The sequence below is a fragment of the Chiloscyllium punctatum genome, chromosome 25 (assembly GCF_047496795.1).
Source record: "Chiloscyllium punctatum isolate Juve2018m chromosome 25, sChiPun1.3, whole genome shotgun sequence".
In the NCBI taxonomy this organism is placed as follows: domain Eukaryota; kingdom Metazoa; phylum Chordata; class Chondrichthyes; order Orectolobiformes; family Hemiscylliidae; genus Chiloscyllium; species Chiloscyllium punctatum.
The window spans coordinates 19,266,703-19,286,071 of record NC_092763.1 but is presented as its reverse complement, the minus strand read 5'-3'; the positions used below and the strand labels follow the sequence as shown (position 1 = coordinate 19,286,071).

The window sequence follows — 19,369 nt, the reverse complement described above, 5'->3', positions numbered from 1 at the left end:
CACTACAACTGGCTGTGGGACACAGCAGGGAAAGGTAAACAGGACCTTAGTGATAGGAGACTCTAGTTAGAGGGACAGATAGGAGATTTTCTGGCTGCAAATAGGAATCCAGGATGGTGTGTTGCCTCCCAGATATCCGGGTCCAGGGCATCTCTGACAGCTACCCCAGAGGGGCACGACCAGCAGCAAATGGACACTGTTAACCTTGTAAACTGTTAAAATGGGGTTAAAAATTACCAGCATCAATGTGCGTAGCATCAAATCGGCTACACGATGTGTTTCTACAAAGGCCTTCCTGGCCAACATTAAAGCCGACGTCCTGTTTCTGCAGGAGTGTGGGATACCACACCTCAGCAGCTACAGGAGATGGTTGAGCTTGTGGGCCCATGGACCGTCAGTTTGGTCGGGGGGCAACGATAGCCGCGCCTCCGGCCTGGGTATCCTGTTGCGAGGAGGCAACTTCACCATCTCTGAGGTTAAGGAGGTGGTGGGCGGCTGCCTCCTCGTCGCCGACGTCATGTACAGGAATGCTCCCCTGAGACTGATTTAATGTGTACGCCCCAGTGGGTAAGAGTGAACGGTTGGCCGTCCTGCAGCAGCTTCCACTGTTGCTGGCTATGTCCAGGCCGGTCATTCTGGCCCGAGACTTCAACTGTATCACTGATGCAGAGATGGACGATCTGGCGGGGGGGGGGGGGGAACAGTAAACTGGACACCACGTCCAGAGCCCTGATGGACACAGTAAAAGATGCCAAGCTGCACGACGTCTTCAACACCCCTGCAGACGGAGCGCAGCGTAGATACACCTGGTCATGGGCAGACTGGTCTATCCGCTCAAGGATAGATTACCTGTTTGTGTCCCGAACACACTCGGTCAGATGCACCGACGTCAAGCCGGTGTTCTTCTCTGACCACTGCCTCCTGCTGGCTGACTGTCACCTACAGGACGAGCAGCGGGGCTGGTAAGGGAACGTGGAAGCTGAGCACAAAGCTGTTGACCCCGGGAAACATTGAGGAGCTTAAGAGGGATTACGCAGGTTGGAGAACCGTGAAGCCCCTCTTTGAGTCTCCAGCGGACTTGTGGGAAACAGTAAAAGGGAACATCAAGAGGTTCTTCATCCTCAAAGGTGTTCAGGAGGTGAGAGAGAGGCGGGGAAAACTGTCCCAGCTCCAGGAAAGTATGCAGAACCTGCTCCTGCTGCAGACGATGGGGGTGGATGTCACTGAGGACCTCAAGGAGGTGAAGGGCCAGCAAGCCTCGCTCTTTGCTTCGGAGGCTCCGAGTAGTTGGACCGTTTCGTATCACCTGTCCTTCGTGGAGAAGTTTATGAAGAAAAACACCTTTGACCACAAGTCCATCAGGAAGTGGTCAGCACGTAGTGTCCTTGAGACCCTTCGGGAAAAGGAGAGGGTGGATCCTATCGAGCGGTTCCCTGAGCAGACTGTCAAAGCCATTTGGCAGAATGCCTCATCGCCAGAACTTTCCAACAAGCACCAAGACATGGCTTGGCTGGTGGTGAGAAGGGCTCTGCCGGTGAGATCCTTTATGCACGCCCAGACTCTCAGCCGCACCGCACGCCGCCCTCGAAGCGGCTGCGGGGGGGACGAGACTGTCACACACCTCCTTCTGGAATGTGCCTACGCAGAAGAAGTCTGGAGAGGAATGCAGTGGTGTTTGTCGAGGTTCGTCCCGAGCAGCGCTGTGACGTGGGACTCCGTGCTCTACGGCCTGTTCCCCAGGACACACACCAAGATGAACATCAACTGTGCCTGGAGGATCATCAACTCGGTGAAGGACGCTCTCTGGGCGGTCCGAAACCTGTTGATCTTCAAGCTGCAGGAGTTGACCCTGACTGAGTGTTGCAGACTGGCACATTCTAAGGTCCAGGACTACGTGTTGAGGGACGCGCTGAAGCTTGGGGCAGCTGCTGCCAAGGCGCAGTGGGGAAAGACCACCGTGTAACATCTGCCTGCCTAAAGAAGAACAGGGGGCCCGTGCAGTCATTTGGGCTCTGCTGACGCCTCAGCTAAAAATGTAATCGTACAGACCTGTAAATAGGAATGATTACTCTATTTTCGGTATGCAAACAAATGGAATGTTTACATATGTATGGCATGTCCAGTTGTACAGATCATTAAAGTATTTTATGAATAAAGTATATTTTTGAAATAAAAAAAAATCCGGGTCCAGGGCATCTCTGAATTGTAGCGTGCTCTCAAGGGAGGGTGAGCAGCCAGAAGTCATTGTGCATGTTGGCACAAATGACATAGATAGAAATAGGGATGAGTTCCTGCAGAGTGATTATAGAGAGCTGGGAAAAAAGTTAAAAACCAGGATCTCATTGGTGATACCCTCACTGGCAAAAGGCACTGGAAGTAATCTGGAGGTTAAGAACAGGAGGATATGGCAGATGAATGCATGGTTAAAGAATTGTTACGGGGGCAGGGATTCAGATTTTTTGATCATTAGGATCGTTTCTGGGGCAGAGGTGACCTGTTCAAGAAGGATGGGTTGCATCTGAACTGGAGGGGGACCAATATTTTGGGGGCCAGGCTTGCTAGTGCTGCAAGGGAGTGTTTTAACAAGATTGGCAGGGGTTTGGATCCTCATTAGCAGGGAGGCAAGTGCAAGGCTTGAAGGAGATATAGTAATCAGAAATAATGAGTTGAAAAGACAGGTCAGTCTGGAACACTACACATTGCATTTATTTTAATGCAAAAGAGCTGACCGGTAAGGCCGATGAACTCAAGGCGTGGATACGTATGTGGGACTGGGATATTCTAGCTGGTTTAGAAACTTGGCTAAGGGAGGGACAGGACTGGTAACCTAATGAGCTCTGGTACAGTTGTTTAGGCGGGACAGAGGTGGTGGAAGGAGGTAAGTGGGTGTTGCATTTTTGATGAAGGCAAGTATCACAGCAGTAGAGATGAAAAAGCTGAAGGATCATCCAGTGAGGTTTTGTGGGTGGAGCTAAGAAATATGGGGATGGTGACATTTCTTGGTGACTGTAGGCTCCCAAATAGTCAACAGGAATTAAAAGAACAAATATGCAGGGAGATTTGCAGGAGCAATACAGTTGTCATAGGGTGTTTTAATTTTCCCAACATAGACTAGGACTGTCAGAGGATTAAGGGCTTAGGTGGGGTGGAATTTAAAGTGCGTTCAGTGAAGTTTGCTCAAGCAGTGTATAGAAGGCCCTATTCTGGAAGGGGCAAGTGCAACCTACTCTTGGGAAATAGGGCAGGACAGGTGACTGAGGTGACAGTGGGGGGGGGAGTCACTTCGGAACCAGTGACCATAGATCTATTAATTTTAAAATAGTTATGGAGAGGGACAAACTGGTCCTCAAGTTCTAAACTGGACCAAGGTGAATTTTGAAGGAATTAGACAAGAGCTTGCAAGGATTGATTGGAGTAGTTTGTTTGCAGGCAAAGGGACCTCTGGCAAGTGGGAGGCTTTTAAAAGTGAGCGAGCTAGAGGTCAAGGTCTATATGTTCCCATGAGGGTGAAGGGCAAGGTTGGCAGGTACAGGGAACCCTGGATGGTAAGAGATATTGAGGCTTTGACCAGAAAAAAGGAGGCATGGTTCAGGTACAGGCAGCTGGGATCTAGGGAATCCCAGGAAGTATGCAGGGAATACAGGAGCTTACTGAAGAAGGAACTCTGGAGAGTGAAAAGGGGACACAAGATAGCCTTAGTTGAGAAGGCAAGGATAAATACAAAATATGTTAAAGACATACATCCAGGGAAGTTATTTAGGTGAAACTGAGAAATAAGAAAGGGATGATCACCTTATTGGGACTGTATTATAGACTTCCTAATAGTCAGAGGGAAATTGAGAAACAAACTTGTAAGGAGATCTCAGCTATCTGTAAGAATAATAGGGTGGTTATGGTAGGGGATTTTAACTTTCAAACATGGACTGGGACTGCCATAGTGTTAAGGGTTTAGATGGAGAGGAAATTAAGTGTGTACAAGAAAAGTTTCTGATTCAGTATGAGGATGTACCTACTAGAGAAGGTGCAAAACTTGACCTACTCTTGGGAAATAAGGCAGGACGGGTGACTGAGGTGACAGTGGGAGAGCATTTTGGGGCCAGAGACCATAATTCCATTAGATATAAAATAGTGATGGAAAAGGATAGACCAGATCTAAAAGTTGAAGTTCTGAATTGGAGAAAGGCCAATTTTGACGGTATTAGACAAGAATTTTTGAAAGCTGATTGGGGGCAGATATTCGCAGGTAAAGGGACGGCTGGAAAATGGGAAGCCTTCAGAAATGAGATAACGAGAATCCAGAGAAAGTGTATTCCTGTTAGGGTGAAAGGGAAGGCTGGATGACTAGAGAAACTGAAGATTTGTTTAAGAGAAAGAAAAAAGCATATGTAACGTATAAACAGGATAGATCGAGTGACTCCTTAGAGTATAAAGGCAGGAGGAGTATGCTTGAGAGAAATCAGGAGGTCAAAAAGGGAACATGAGATAGCTTTGGGAAATAGAGCTAAAGGAGAATCCTAAGGATTTTTACAAGTATATTAAGGACAAAAGGGTAACTAGGGGGAGAATAGGGCTCCTCAAAGATCAGCAAGGCCGTCTTTGTGTGGAGCCGCAGAAAATGGGGGGGGACACTAAATGAGTATTTTGCATCGGTATTTACTGTGGAAAAGGATATGAAAGATATAGACTGTAAGGAAATAGATGGTGACACTTTGCAAAATGTCCATATTACAGAAGAGTAAGTGCTGGATGTCTTGAAATGGTTAAAGGTGGATAAATCCCCAGGACCTGATCAGGTGTACCCTAGAACTCTGTGGGAAGCTGGAGAAGTGATTGCTGGGCCTTTTGCTGAGATATTTATATCATCTGTAGTCACTGGTGAGGTGCCGGAAGACTGGAGGTTGGCTAACATAGTGCCACTGTTTAAGAACGGTGGTAAGGACAAGCCAGGGAACTATAGACCAGTGAGCTTGACATTGGTGGTGGCCAAGTTGTTGGAGGGAATCCTGAGGGACAGGATGTACATATATTTGGAAAGGCAAGGACTGATTAGGGATAGTCAACATAGCATTGTGCAGGGGAAATCATGTCTCACAAACTTGATTTAGTTTTTTGAGGAAGTAGCAAAGAAGATTGAGGGCAGAGCAATAGATGTGATCTATATGGACTTCAGTAAGGCGTTCGACAAGGTTCCCCATGGGAGACTGATGAGCAAGGTTAGATCTCATGGAGTACAGGGAGAACTAGCCATTTGGACACAGAACTGGCTCAAAGGTAGAAGACAGAGGGTGGTGGTGGTGGAGGGTTGTTTTTCAGACTGGAGGCCTGTGACCAGTGGAGTTCCACAAGGATCGGTGCTGGGTCCTTTACTTTTTGTCATTTACATAAATGATTTGGATGCGAGCATAAGAGGTACAGTTAGTAAGTTTGCAGATGACACCCAAATTGGAGGTGTGGTGGACAGCGAAGAGGGTTACCTCAGATTACAACAGGATCTTGACCAGATGGGCCAATGGGCTGAGAAATGGCAGATGGAGTTTAATTCCAATAAATGCGAGGTGCTGCATTTTGGGAAAGCAAATCTTAGCAGGGCTTGTACACTTAATGGAAAAGTCCTAGGGAGTGTTGCTGAACAAGGAGACCTTGGAGTGCAGGTTCATAGCTCCTTGAATGTGGAGTCGCAGGTAGATAGGATAGTGAAGAAGGCGTTTGATATGCTTTCCTTTATTGGTCAGGGTATTAAGTACATGAGTTGGGAGGTCATGCTGCAGCTGTATAGGTCATTGGTTAGGCCACTGTTGGAATATTGTGTGCAAATCTGGTCTCTTTCCTATCGATGGGTATATGAACAGGAAGCGTTTGGAGGGATATGGGCTAGGTGCTGGCAGGTGGGACTAGATTGGATTGGGATATCTGGTTGGCATCGACAGGTTTGAACGAAAGGTATGTTTCCATGCTGTACATCTCGATGACTCTTAAAAGAGAATAACTAGAGAGAGAGTAAGGCCCCTCAAGGACCAAACTGGATATGTATGTGTAGAACTGCAGTAGATGAGTGAGAATCTCAACAAATATTTCTCCTGTGTTTACCATGGAGAAAGATATCAAGATTTGGAAGTTGAGTACATGAGTGGTGATATCTTGGGGACAGTCCGTACCACAGTAGAGGAGGGGTTGAATGTATTAGAATGTATGAAGGTGGATAAATCTCCTGGTCCTGACCAGATATATCCAAAAACACTACAAGGGGCTGGAGAAGCAATTACAGGGATCTTGGCTGATATTTTTGCATCATTGTTAGTCATGGGTGAGGTCCTGGAAGACTGAAAAATAGTGAATGTTGTACCATTATTTAAGAAGGGCTGCAAAGAAAATCCTGGGAACTATAGACCAGTAAGTTTAACATCGGCAGTGGGCAAGATTCTGAGCAATAGGTGTACATGCATTTGGAAAGGCAGGGTTTGATTTGGAGTAGTTGACATGGCCTTGTGAGCGGGAGATTAAGCCCCTCAATTTTTTTTGGACTTCTTTGACGAAGTGACCAGGAAGGTTGACGAGGGCAGGATGGTAGATGCAGTCTGTTGGGATTTCAGTAAGGCCTTTGATAAGGTTCCACATGGTAGGCTGCTCTGGAAGGTTAGATCGCACAGAATCAAGGTGAGCTGGCAAATTGAATGCAAAATTGGTTTGATGGTAGGAAACTGAGTGTAATTGTGGAAGGATGCTTGTTGGACTGGAGGCATATGACTTGTGGAGTGCCTCAAGGTCGGTGCTGGGCCTATTACTGTTTGCTATCTATATCAATGATTTGGATGACTGACTATACAAGGCATGATTAGCAAGTTTGCTGATGACACGAAAACAGGTGATAACGCCAACAGTGAGGAAGGTTATCAGAAATTGCAGCAGGACCTGAATCAGCTGGGAAAGTGGGCCAACAAATGACAAACTAAATTTAATATAGATAAGTGTGATGTCTTGCATTTTGGAAAGTCAAAACAAGGTTGGATTTTCATGGTGAATGGTAGGGCCTTAAAGGGTGTCATGGAACAGAGGGATCTTGGAGTTCAGGTTCACAGTTCTCTGAAAGTGGAGTCACAGTTAGACAGGGCAGTGAAGAAGGCTTTTGGCACACTGGTCTTCATCAGTCAGGGCATTGAGTGTAGAAGTTGAGAAGTTATGTTGCAGTTGTACAGGATGTTGGTGAGGCTGCACTTGGAGTATTGTGTTCAGTTTTGGTCTCCTTGTTATGGGAAGGGTGTTATTCAACTGGAGAGCATGTTACAGGATATGGTCTGGATTCAATGGTTTGAGTTCTAGGGAGAGGTTGGACAGGTGTAGGAGATTGAGGGGGTCCTTTTATTAAGGTGCACAGTATCATGAGAGGCATGGATAGGGTGAATGCACTGTTTTTCCCAGATTTGGAGGCTGGAGGGCATCCGTTTAAGGTGAGAGGGGAAAGAATAAAAGTGTCCCTGAGGGGCAATTTTTACACAGAAGGTGGTACACCTATGGAATGAGCTGCCAGCAGTTGATATAGGTGCATTAGCAACATTTAAAAGACATTTGGACAAAGACATGGATAGGAAAGGAATAGAAGGGAAATGGGGTTAGCGTGAACGGACATTTTGGTTAGCATGGAGGTAAAAACAATGTCTGTCTGCAGATGCTAGAGACCAGATTCTGGATTAGTGGTGCTGGAAGAGCACTGCAGTTCAGGCAGCATCCAAGGAGCTTCGAAATCGACGTTTCGGGCAAAAGTCCTTCATCAGGAATTAAGGCAGTGAGCCTGAAGCATGGAGAGATAAGCTAGAGGAGGGTGGGGGTGGGGAGAAAGTAGCGTAGAGTACAATGGGTGAGTGGGGGAGGGGATGAAGGTGATAGGTCAGGGAGGAGAGGGAGTCCCTCTCCCACTGCAACTCCCAGGTCATTTCCACCTATCCAATCCACCCTCTCTTCCCTGACCTATCACCTTCATCCCCTCCCCCACTCACCCATTGCACTGTATGCTACTTTCTCGCCACCCCCACCCTCCTCTAGCTTATCTCTCCATGCTTCAGGCTCACTGCCTTTAATCCTGATTAAGGGCTTTTGCCCGAAACGTCGATTTCGAAGCTCCTTAGATGCTGCCTGAACTGCTGTGCTCTTCCAGCACCACTAATCCAGAATTTTGGTTAGAATGGACCAGTTTGGGCCAAAGGCCCTGACTCCATGCTGTAGGACTGTATGAATTTATTAGAAAAATAGTCAGCAATGTTTTCAGCTCATTTCATTGACTTACTGTTCAATTTTTAGAAAATACTGAGCATATCAGCCAGCATTCATTGAGAGAGTAGATAAAAGTTAGTATTTCAGATGCTGATGCATTTTCAGGAAATTCTCTTTATCTGTTCTCTCCACAGAATTTGACTGGCCTTCTGAGTGTATTCTGTTTTTATTTCCATTCCAGCGTTTGCAGTATTTTGTATTTATTAAAGTAATTTTCTCGTGTTGTATCTCAATACTACTGAATTATGGCAAGTTGCTAGGCAACCAGCTTCTATTAATAAACATACAAATTGATTTCCTCTAATCATTCCTCTCTCTGTTTTATGTTTGTATATAGTTGTTTCTACACAGCATCTTCTTTCATCTAATGCTGGCTGAGTTCAAAGGGCCACAATCTCCTTTCCATGTTATGCATAATATTTGAGGAATTCTTGTGCTGATTTTTGGATGCACAAATGTACTGATCTGATGGTAATTTAAATTGAACGATACTGTGGAAAATGGGTAGGGGGCAATACCTCCTGGTGTCAATTGGAGGTTTCCTTGATGAGGGAATCAGAAGAATCAAAATAAGCGTTTCTGTTGATGATTAACCAAGACAGAACTTTTTAGTTTTGGTAGTTTTATTTGAATAGCAAGTTTGCAAGTTCAGCTGGTGTACAAACCATAATGATGCACTTCTGAGAGCTTGACCTAGCCTGGAATTAATATGTTCAGGTTATTAACTAAATATTACCATGGAATTTGTTGTTTACTTATGTTATTTGAAATAATTTTTAAAAAAAAATGTTTTGTCTTTTTTTCTACACTTTTAAAATTTGTGGTAACAAAAAGCACTATACTTTCTTTTATAGATGAATCTGCGTTCTATATTCACAGAGGAACAGCAACGAGTATTACAGCGTTATTATGACAGTGGAATGACAAATCAAAGTAAAAATTGCTTTGGATTAATAATACAGTGTGCACGTGAAACGGGGTTAGATTTTAATGTAGTCAGGGTAAGTAGTATAATATTTTTGCACAAAGCTATTGGAAATGTTGGTTTTTTTTTACTGGATCCCAATGGTATTAAATAATGGAGCGGTATTCATTATAATATTTTGGACTCTGCAAGACATTTATCTCGGACAAGATGCCTGTTCCAAACCAAGCCTTCTGAACACAAGACCTCAAATTCTGTGGTATAACTGCTAAAATGATCCAACTATAACTAATCTGTGAATCCTTTATGAATAAAATTCTACATATGGATTTGTGTTCAGAACAGCTGAAGGGCTTATAATAAAACTTGTGCACATGACTATCATTTATTAGCAGTTGGCGGGGAAAAGTGGAGGGTTTTATAAAGCGTAACATCAAATTTACCCTTGGGTGGTAGTTCCTAAAAATAAATTGTTTGCTGTAATTTGTTTTCTAAAGTTTGCTTTGTTGTATTTGCAAGGCTTGGGTGCAAGAAACATTTTATGTTTAGCCATCCTTTGTGTTCTATATTTTTAATAAACTGTTAGGTTGGATCTGGAACCTTTTGATTCTAGATGGAATGTGTTTAGCCCAATATCTTTATTTTCTTCTGCAGGACTGGAATTGAAACTACATTATTTTAATTCAGGAATATTTAGGTAGCCAATCTTTAGTTATTTTCATTGTATTGCCAAAAGGCTTTCTTTGATTTAAGTAGCTTTTTGAAATGGTTCCATTGTATTTTCAACATTGGCAAATGTTAGGAAATAGTTAACTGTATCAAAATTGGGCTATGCTAAATCAGATTTTGAATTTAAACTAATGGGGTCAAAAGCTATATTTTCTTCTGTTCAACGATATTCACAAATGCACTTGTATAAAATACATTAAGATTATTTATCTGTTCACTGCTCCTTCTGCACAATGATTCTGACACACAGCAAAAAGTAGGGAATAAAATTTGTTTTTTTTTAAACAAAACCTTGAAAGGCCAATTGTGGAAAAGCTGTTCCAGGGTATTGAATTCCAATTCTGATTTGAAGTGAGTGAACTTAACGAGCTACAATTTTAGGGTACCATAGCAATGACCGAACTAAACTGCACAAGACAGAGGGGATGTAGCCAATGTCTAGCCCAATGCTTATACTGTGTACAAGCATTAGTTTAACTTTTCTCTCACTGTAATGCACAATGATGAAGCAACAAAACAGGACCAGGGATAGATTCTTGTCAATTAAGGGTTTGAAAGTCTGTAGAGTGTAGGCAAGAACGTGGATTTGAGGTTACAATCCGATCAGCTTTGATCTTCTTGACTGGCAGACCAGGCCTGAGTTCTACTTTAGCTGTTTTGTATATTTGTAATAAAACACTGACCTTGCCAGCAACACTAGTGTCTCATGAAAAAATACAAATAAATTGAGTCTGTTTCCAATATGTTTTTGTTGCCATGCATTCCATATTTTAACAATACTTCTAAAATAAAACTCCTCGCCTCCAATTTCCATTTCCAATTATCTTCATTCTCTACCTACTAGTTATGGGCCCACCCATTAGTAAAAGCAATTTGTATTTACTTACTCTGATTAATAGCTTTCCATTAAAAGTGGTAACTGTCTATTTTGAAATTGTGTATTTAAAACTCTGGCATGGAAGGAAGAATGTGAATGTTTGGAATCAAAAGTAATAACAAATTCTAGAAATTGAAAAGCAGTTATGGCTTATCTTTGCATGGATTTATGCATATTTCCAGTATTTCTCACGACATTTATATGACTGCAATTTGATTGCAAAAGGAAAATTGTGTTTTATTCACAACTCGACAGTTCATAGAAGATGACAGGAGTTATGAGAGGGATTCAAGCATAATGAAGGAATTATTTTGTATAAAATGAAAGGTATGTTGCTCCATTGAAGATGTGTTGCTGAAACATATAAAATGAAATGTGTGTGTTGCTCCCCCTACCTCACTTATCTTGGATATCAACTGAAAATGTTGGAAATTCTCAGTTGCTCAGTTAGAATATTTGGAGAGAGAAACATAATGTTCCAGGACAATTACTATTCTCTCCCAATGCTGCATGACCTGTTATGGTTTTCCAATGGTTTCTGTTTATGGCTCAACATCTCTGGAAAATGCTGCATTTGTATTAATTGTATAATTCTGGGTCACCATTGTACTGTTGATTTTAAGTGGCATTATTTAATGAGAAAGAAGCACTTGATTATCCATATTCGCTTTATTAACAATTGTCTTTTGAAGATATTTTTCATGCTGCTGTTTCAGCACAGGCTATTTATGGATCTCATAAGAATATATAACGACTGCATGCACATTAGTGAGATGCTGATTGATTCATTGTCAATCCTTCTTGAAGTACACTAAAATGTGTGCAATGATTAAGGGCAACACGGTGGCTCAGTGGTTGGAGCTGTTGTCTGTCAGTTCAATTCCCACCCTCTGGCAACTGTCTGACTGGAGTTTGCACATTCTCCTCGTGTCTGTGTGGATATCCTCCAGGTGCTCTACTTTCCTCTCATAGTCCAAAGATGTGTAGGTTAGGTGGATTGGCCAAGGGAAATGTAGGATTGAAGGGATAGGGTAAAGAGGGGGGACTGGGTGGAATGCTGTTCAGAGGGTCAGTGTGGGACTTGATGGCCCGAATGGTCTGCTTCCGCAGCATAGGGATTCTGCAATTGTATACAGCTTCAGTATCACATTTTCATAGCCGCTTTAGAGTTTATCAATGGGTATTTAAATGGGGCTATTAGAACTGGACTCATTTAGTTCGCCATGTTTTGTCATCTATAACCTGTACTGTAGTTCAGTTGCAGCTACGTGTTTTAGATTCTAGACTAATAAGTTTTTGCTATAGCTATTTTGGGGTAGTTGGGGATGCAGAGAAAGAGAGATCTTTGAATTGATGAGATTAGTTAGAGCTTTCTTCCATGCTCATGTGCTATGTAGCATTACCCATTCAGTAGTAGTTGCATTAAGTATGTTTTTTGGGTAAAATATGAACCGTGTCCTAGGTCAATTTCAGACTCGTCTTCTAATTTGTGTTTTGCATCCTGGTCATCGCATCTCTGCTTGTCTGTGTCAGTTTTAGTGTACAATTACTCTTTTAAAGCATGGAAACAAAGATACATGCTGTAAGCCCAATGTTCCTTAGGGAATTGTGGTATAATTCGACAGCTGCGTTCCTCTGCAACCTCGTGCTATAGAAGATCATGCTATGGAAAATGGTCATAGAAAATTGCTATACCCATTCAATAGAAAGTGTGCATTATCCAAACAGTGTCCATAATTTGGCAATACCCAACTCATGTTGAAACATGTGTCATGCCAGAATGACCTGTACAAGCAGTGAGGTTAGCCAAATTATCATAAAAACCCTTTTTCCCTCACCCTTTATACTATGAATGACCATCCGTTGGATTAATAGTTTCTGTGCAAGTCTGACTGTAAATAGCTGGAATTGTAATCTTTACAGGTTTGGGCTTGGTCATAGGACACTGCATGTATATAAATTGAAGCTGATGGTAGTTGTGAAATTGAACTTGCATTGAAATTCTAAGACATTAGCTTTGTTTTGAAAGATACAACAATATATAGTTTTTATCTACTGAAACTGTCTTATCACAAAATTGTGGGAATTGGCTGCTTTCTTCATTGCCTGTCTATTTAAGAAACCTATACTGAGCTTTAACTTTTTGAGTAGATAATGTTCTGAATTGACTCTTCTTTTAAACCAAAATATGTCTTGCACAGTTAATAATGTCTGTTTTGCAGACTTGGATTGGCAATAAAAGAAGGAAATTGAATTCTACAAAATACAGTTTAGAAGATCCACCCTCCACACAAGGACCAGCAAGTAACAGTACAATGGGAAAGTCTGAGACACCAGTGAAAAATACGAGCCTTGCCTCTCCATCCCAGAGCCAGCAAACTGTTTTAACATCGCCATGTAGAAATGTAATGGTAACTGGTGTGTTTACTTCTACGCATTCTGCTAGTGGGCAAGTATTATCTCAACAAAAGGATGGCCACAGGTGTGACATTCCTAAGGGTCTTGTGCATAGACCAATAGGGAGAACTATAACTGAAATGGAATTGCAACAGCATGGCACAAGTCAAAGGCAGTCTGTTTCTAAAAACTCTGCAATTTCAATTTGTGACAAAATTACTCCTGGATCTAGATCATTAAATGTTCATAGCCCCACCAGCACTGTATATTCTTGCAGTACAAAAAACTACAGTCCTGCTTATATTCAGACTGAAGTAAATAGAGTACAATCAGCAGCAACTAAATCAGTTGGTGGGTGGCCAAAACAACAGTTTAATTCAACCATTGCAGAACTATCTCAGTGCCCACGGAAGCTCACTTGTGACCCCTCTTTCTCAAGAAGTACATCCAGTTGTTCATCTGATTCCAAGGTTAACCGAAGCACAGGAGACTCTGCTGTCAGCTCTCTCCAGATCCGTGATGTATACTCATTGGCAGGCAGTGAACAGTGCCCAAAGAACAGGGGGGATCATTCGTTTAGGAACTTGCGTCAGATGGAAAGTGGATGCTTTTCCATTGCCATGGAAACTGGAGATGTTGATGAGTATGCAAGGGAAGAGGAGCTTGCATCAATGAGTTCAGAGCTGAAGAATCATCCAAGAGTTTCTGAAGCCAATACCCCAAAAGAAATGGAGTGCTCAAATACTTCTCTGGCAATACAAGCAAGGAACATGAGCACTGGTTCGTCACAGGTCAGTGCACGTGATATATCTGGAAGTGTGTTCTATCATAGTGGAGAATTCCGAGCACCTGGAGCAAAACTGACCTTGTATAGTAATGCTGCTTCATCAGAGGATTCATTTAACCTCCGCCTTCCATCATCTAGCAACCAAAGGTTAACTCCAAACCAGAGCAACTATCAGGTACCAGTACTTTAGTTTTTCTTCGATTCCATTGGGAATAGTGTTACAACTGTGCAAATATAAAAAGGCAATATGTGATCATTTTACATGTATCTTTGTGTGCCCAAATCATGTCAACTTGCTGATTACTTTACTTTTGATTTTCAAATCTCTGTAATTTTCCAACACTGACCATATTCTTTTCTTAAATTTAGCACAATTGTCTTTTGAGTGAATTAAATTTAGAGCTAGTCTTTGTTTTATTTTGAAGGAAACTGTACTAAGTAGAAAAATATCAGTCACTTGTATTGCTTCAATCGAGTTTAATAAAAACTCAAATATATTGTATTAAAGTTGTGATTTGGAGATGCTGGTGTTGGAATGGGGTGTACAATGTTAAAAAATCACACAACACCCGGTTATAGTCCAACAGGTTTAATTGGAAGCACTGGTTTTCGGAGCGGGTCCATTTAAACCTGTTGGACTATAACCTGGTGTTGTGATTTTTAACTTTATACTAAAGTTTGGGATTTGTGCTTCAGCTGTACAGTATATTGAAAACTGCAACAGCAAATCTTGATGGCTTTCTTCAAAGCTAGTACTCCAAAAATTAGACTGTTTGTTTGGTTTTCATTTGAAAGGTTGAGTTCAGAATCTAAGGCTACCACTCAGATTGAACGTGGGGGTTTTGTTCTGACTTTTGCAAGGTTGAGCTAGACTACCAGTTGTATCCCCATTGAGGTAAAGGTAATACTTTCAGTCTTGGGAAACATTCCTGCAATACAAATGCATCATGGAAGATTCCATTTGTTGTGTAATTATTAAAGTACTCCTTTTAATTTCTCAGGCTTGTTCTACAAATTGTGTTATGCTTTAACTTGCAGTCATTAAGGTCAATTAGTGAACACATCCTGTTATGCTTGTTCTACAGATGGTGGCAAACCAATCTTTCTGTCTCTTCCTATTCTGCATTACTTATTGGTTTTGAGAAGCTACTGTTGATCATTTCAGATCACAGACTGGTGCTCAGTAGACACCACTATGACTTGCTCCTCAGAATTTGTCCACTAAGTCAAACTATCTCCAACCATAAAAAATAAAGTTCACCTCCTTGCTTCACAGTACTATGAGCATTCAACATTCTTCTGTATGGAAATAGAATGGGAAAACTGCTGTGGATACAATTTGTAATAACATTGTAAATGAATTGAAGAAGTAGGAAATTCCACTCTACATAACTTGAGTAATGTTTGTTGTAAGTTTGACAAGCATAAAAATACCACAGGTCTGAAACAGGCAGGTGATGGCAGTCAGTCAGTTTTTGTTTTCCATTTGATTTATTATAAATGTTATTTGCACACTTCTCCTTATTTGAAGGCAAATTTAAAAAAAGTGTGACTGAAACATGGCAATGAACACTTGCATTTGCTGTTAATTATTGAATAATTCTTTAAGCAAGATTTATCTCTTCCGGTTTAACAAAAGAAGTGCAAGATTATTTGCCATGTAAATTTAGAGTTTTGGGTAGAGTCAGAGTCAGAAAGTCAAACAATGGTCTTGTCTGTCCAGATGCATACCAAAATAAAATTACAAGAGAAAATTGGAAATAAGAATAAAACTATGAGGAGAGTTGCTTGTTGTTTTTGTGATCATCTATTTTGGAACTTTGATCAACGTTTCAGCATTTTTTTAAAAACTGCTAAAAATCTCAACTTTTTTTTAATTAACTTTTGCAAAACAGCATTTATTGTTAGATATTTCAGTCAGTCCAGCATCCATTGTGATGATTTTTTTTGAAATTCTGAAGTCTTAAAATTTGTCATCTGGTATGAATGTGTAACATGACATGATGGCTTGAATCACCTTAAGTATATTGGCGATTATGAAAAAGCTTTAATGGTATGTTTTACAGTTCATAATTTGAACAATAGTGTTATTTTATGCTTCAGGTGTCTGGCTCCGTTCTGTTGCCTTGTATAACCGGAAGCTCAAGGAAAAGAACAGTAAGTATTATGTATATGCCTTGTTATTTAATTTTAAGTTTCTACTCCTTCACTATTGCAAATTTATAGGCCCTTAACCCTCAAACCCTTTGCAGTATTTAAAATGAATACTGGCATCAGTCAAAAAGACATGCTAGTTTTGAATCGTCTCCATAAACATACAGAAAAATAATTGAATTTCAAGACATCTGCAAAGCCCACTTTGCCCATTGTCTTTTGTCTCCTTGTAATTCAGCTCTCCCATCACCGTATCTAATGTACTTTGATAAATCCTATTATATTTATCCAAATTGGCTGCTTGCGTGACACATTATGTCACACATCTATTGCTCTGTTAGTAAAGACCATCTTGCTCATACATTTCAGACATACTGTACCCTCTGGCTCACTTAAAAGTAATAATTTGTTTTAATTTGTTACATTTAACATTTTAAGCAGTTGGAAGAATTACATCCCCCTAAAAAAACTCTGTAGGATTTAAAAATTTGTAACTTTTACACCTGGGATCATCTTTCTTGTTGATTTTGCACTTTTCTCTCAAATATAATTTGTTTTGGATGTAGGTTTGCTCGCTGAGCTGGAAGGTTCATTTTCAGACGTTTCAATACCATACTAGGTAACATCAGTGAGCCTCTAGATGAAGCTTTATCCGGAGGCTCACTGATGATGTTATCTAGTATGGTGATGAAACGTCTGAAAATGAACCTTCCAGCTCAGCGAGCAAACCTACATCCAGAACCTCAACCTGAGCAAAACATTTTCCCAAAACTCGCTATCATTTGTTTACAATGGAATGATCAAGGATCAGCATGTTACTTGGAAGTAAACTCTGATTTGTGCAAAGAGCTAAACTTTCATATTGCAAAAAGTATTACGCTAGTAATTCCCCACCACATTTTAAGCTACATTGATTTGTTTCAATTTATAATGCAGGTATTTTGGTTAATGAAAGATGTTAAAGCTCACCTTTTTATCAAAGGTGCTTTCTTTCAGTTAAGATCTTAAACCAAGATCCCATCTGCTTTCTGAAGTGGACACAAAATGATTTCAGTCTAAGATGTGTAATTATTAGAAATCTTGCTGGTAGCTTCCTTGCAATAATCATCTTTAGTAAGGAAGATCTACTTCTGCTCCTATATCATCTGTTTGCATAACATTACATCCAAAATGGAAACTATTTCTGTTATCCTATCGACATTTATTGCTCAATCAAAAAAATTAAATGGCAAATGCTGGTTAATAGCATGTTGCCATTTGTGGGACATGGCTATGCTCATTTTGGCCACCACACTTTGGACAGCACTTAAGTGCCTGTAAAATGCTTTGGGATGTTTGGAGTTTGTGAAAATATGTTTTTATTAATGCAAGTCTTTCCATCTTCCCTTATTTCTTGAATGCTAACAGTTTAGACTGCTTTAAAAGTACAGCCAAACATTATTGCTGTCAAAAGACTTTTAGTTAGTCAACAATTCTTTTTACATACGAATCCTATCAGGTGCTCTTTGAACCAATGCTTAAGCAAGGCCAATGGCATGACAGTGAAGAAACTGCTATTATTACACTGTATGATAATGATTTGTAATATCTGCCAGAAATCTCAAGTGTTTTGGTCTATCTCTGATTTCCTTTTTAAAGATTGTGGTAGCAGTAGAACTACTGGCAAGACTTACAGAATACCTTTTTTCCAATAGAAATGATGTTATGTTAGCATTGTGCCAAGTTGAGAAGACTTGATTTGTATGATGTTCTTTAATTTTAATTCCGTCATTCTTTTTTAACCACATTTGATCAAATACAAGGTTGACCTGTGGTGTGGTCCTTATGTGGTTCTCACATGTAGCAGGGATTCCTGTATAGCCTGGATCACACTGTCAATGTGAAATGGAAATGTGACTATTTTTGGCATTGATGATTTTTCACAAAATGAGAGATGAATGTCATTCTTGATTTCATATTGTACAATTGGACATTTGTGGATAGAAATTGGTCATTAATGTCTCCAATTTTGTGCATGTGATTAAGTGATTGCCACCAAGATAGATAAATACATTTTTTAAAGGTTGTTTTTGGAGCCAGAAGAAGCAGGAGTGTGCTTCCTAGCTCCATAGCACTCCACAACATGGCTGAAGGTCTCAACTGACCATCAGTTGTCTCTTTCTCCCTCGGAATCTTATCCTAAAGACTGCTACTGGCAAGATGTAGCCTGAAACAAGTTATTTCTGTGAAACCACTACGGTGCACTATAGCACTGACAACTCATCTAAATTACTGAAATGAAGCCAAATTTCAAGTCTGTCTCAGAACTTCCAGATGCACACAAAGCTGATAAAAAGATTTACAACGATGTTACTGAGACTGGATGGTTTGAGTTATAAGGAGAGGCTGGATAGGTTAGGACTTTTTTCCACTGGGTGGCTTGTGGCTGAGGAGTTACCTCATAGAGGCTTATAAATTCACGAGGAGCATAGAGAAGGTGAATAGCCAAAATCTCTTTCCCAGAGTACAGTGAGTCCAAAACTAGAGTGCCTAGATTTCAGGTGAGAGGGGAAAGATGTAATACGGACCTGAGGGGCAACTTTTTCAGAGGGTGGTGCGTATGTGGAATAAGCTGCCAGAGGAAGTGTTAGAGGTAAGTACAGTTACAACTTGGATAGGAAAGGTGTAGAAGGATATGGACCAGTTGCAGGCAAATGGGATAATGTAGTTTAGGAAATCTGGTCAGCATGGATGAGTTAGGCTGAAGGATATGTTTCTGTTCTCTATCACTGTATGACATAGGACTTAAAAAAATGGGGCGAGACCATTCTCTAGCCCTTTTATTATCTAAGTGATGCCTTCTCTGAAATATGGTCCAAATCCAATCACCAGATAAACTGGTGACTTTGTGGGGGAAGGAAAAAAACAGGTACTTCAGTTTGATATTTTCTTGGAAAACTCAAATATATACAATGGAAATATCAAGTCTATAAACTTTGAAAGCTGTTGCTTATATCCATCTAAGGGTTTTTTGTAACAGAATTGCAATGCAGTGATGTGCAGTTTTAGAATTTTAAGATAAAACCAGTCTGTACATAAGTAAAACTCTTATCTCTGAATAGCAGAGTTGGTGATTGCTCAACTAATGCTGCTCCTTTCCTTTGTTTTCATGTGCATTTGATTTGACGGTTGTTTGGTATACTTCTGTTCTGAAGCTCTGCCCAAGCCACAGTCGGGCTTTTGAGGTTGAATGAAT

At 40.9% G+C, this 19,369-nt stretch overlaps 1 protein-coding gene across 10 annotated transcripts in view; it reads left to right on the top strand.

Annotated features, from left to right (window-relative positions):
* Positions 1–19,369, top strand: part of hdx (highly divergent homeobox) — an 87,683-nt gene that overhangs the window by 27,129 nt on the left and 41,185 nt on the right. For 8 of the 10 annotated variants that reach the window (XM_072594764.1, XM_072594770.1, XM_072594768.1 and 5 more), the window contains 3 exons: positions 9,120–9,266; positions 13,019–14,155; positions 16,084–16,137. In XM_072594764.1, coding sequence (XP_072450865.1) covers positions 9,120–9,266; positions 13,019–14,155; positions 16,084–16,137 — 1,338 coding nt within the window. The remainder of the gene's footprint in view (positions 1–9,119; positions 9,267–13,018; positions 14,156–16,083; positions 16,138–19,369) is intronic. The other 2 variants (XM_072594772.1, XM_072594773.1) reach the window with 1 other exon arrangement.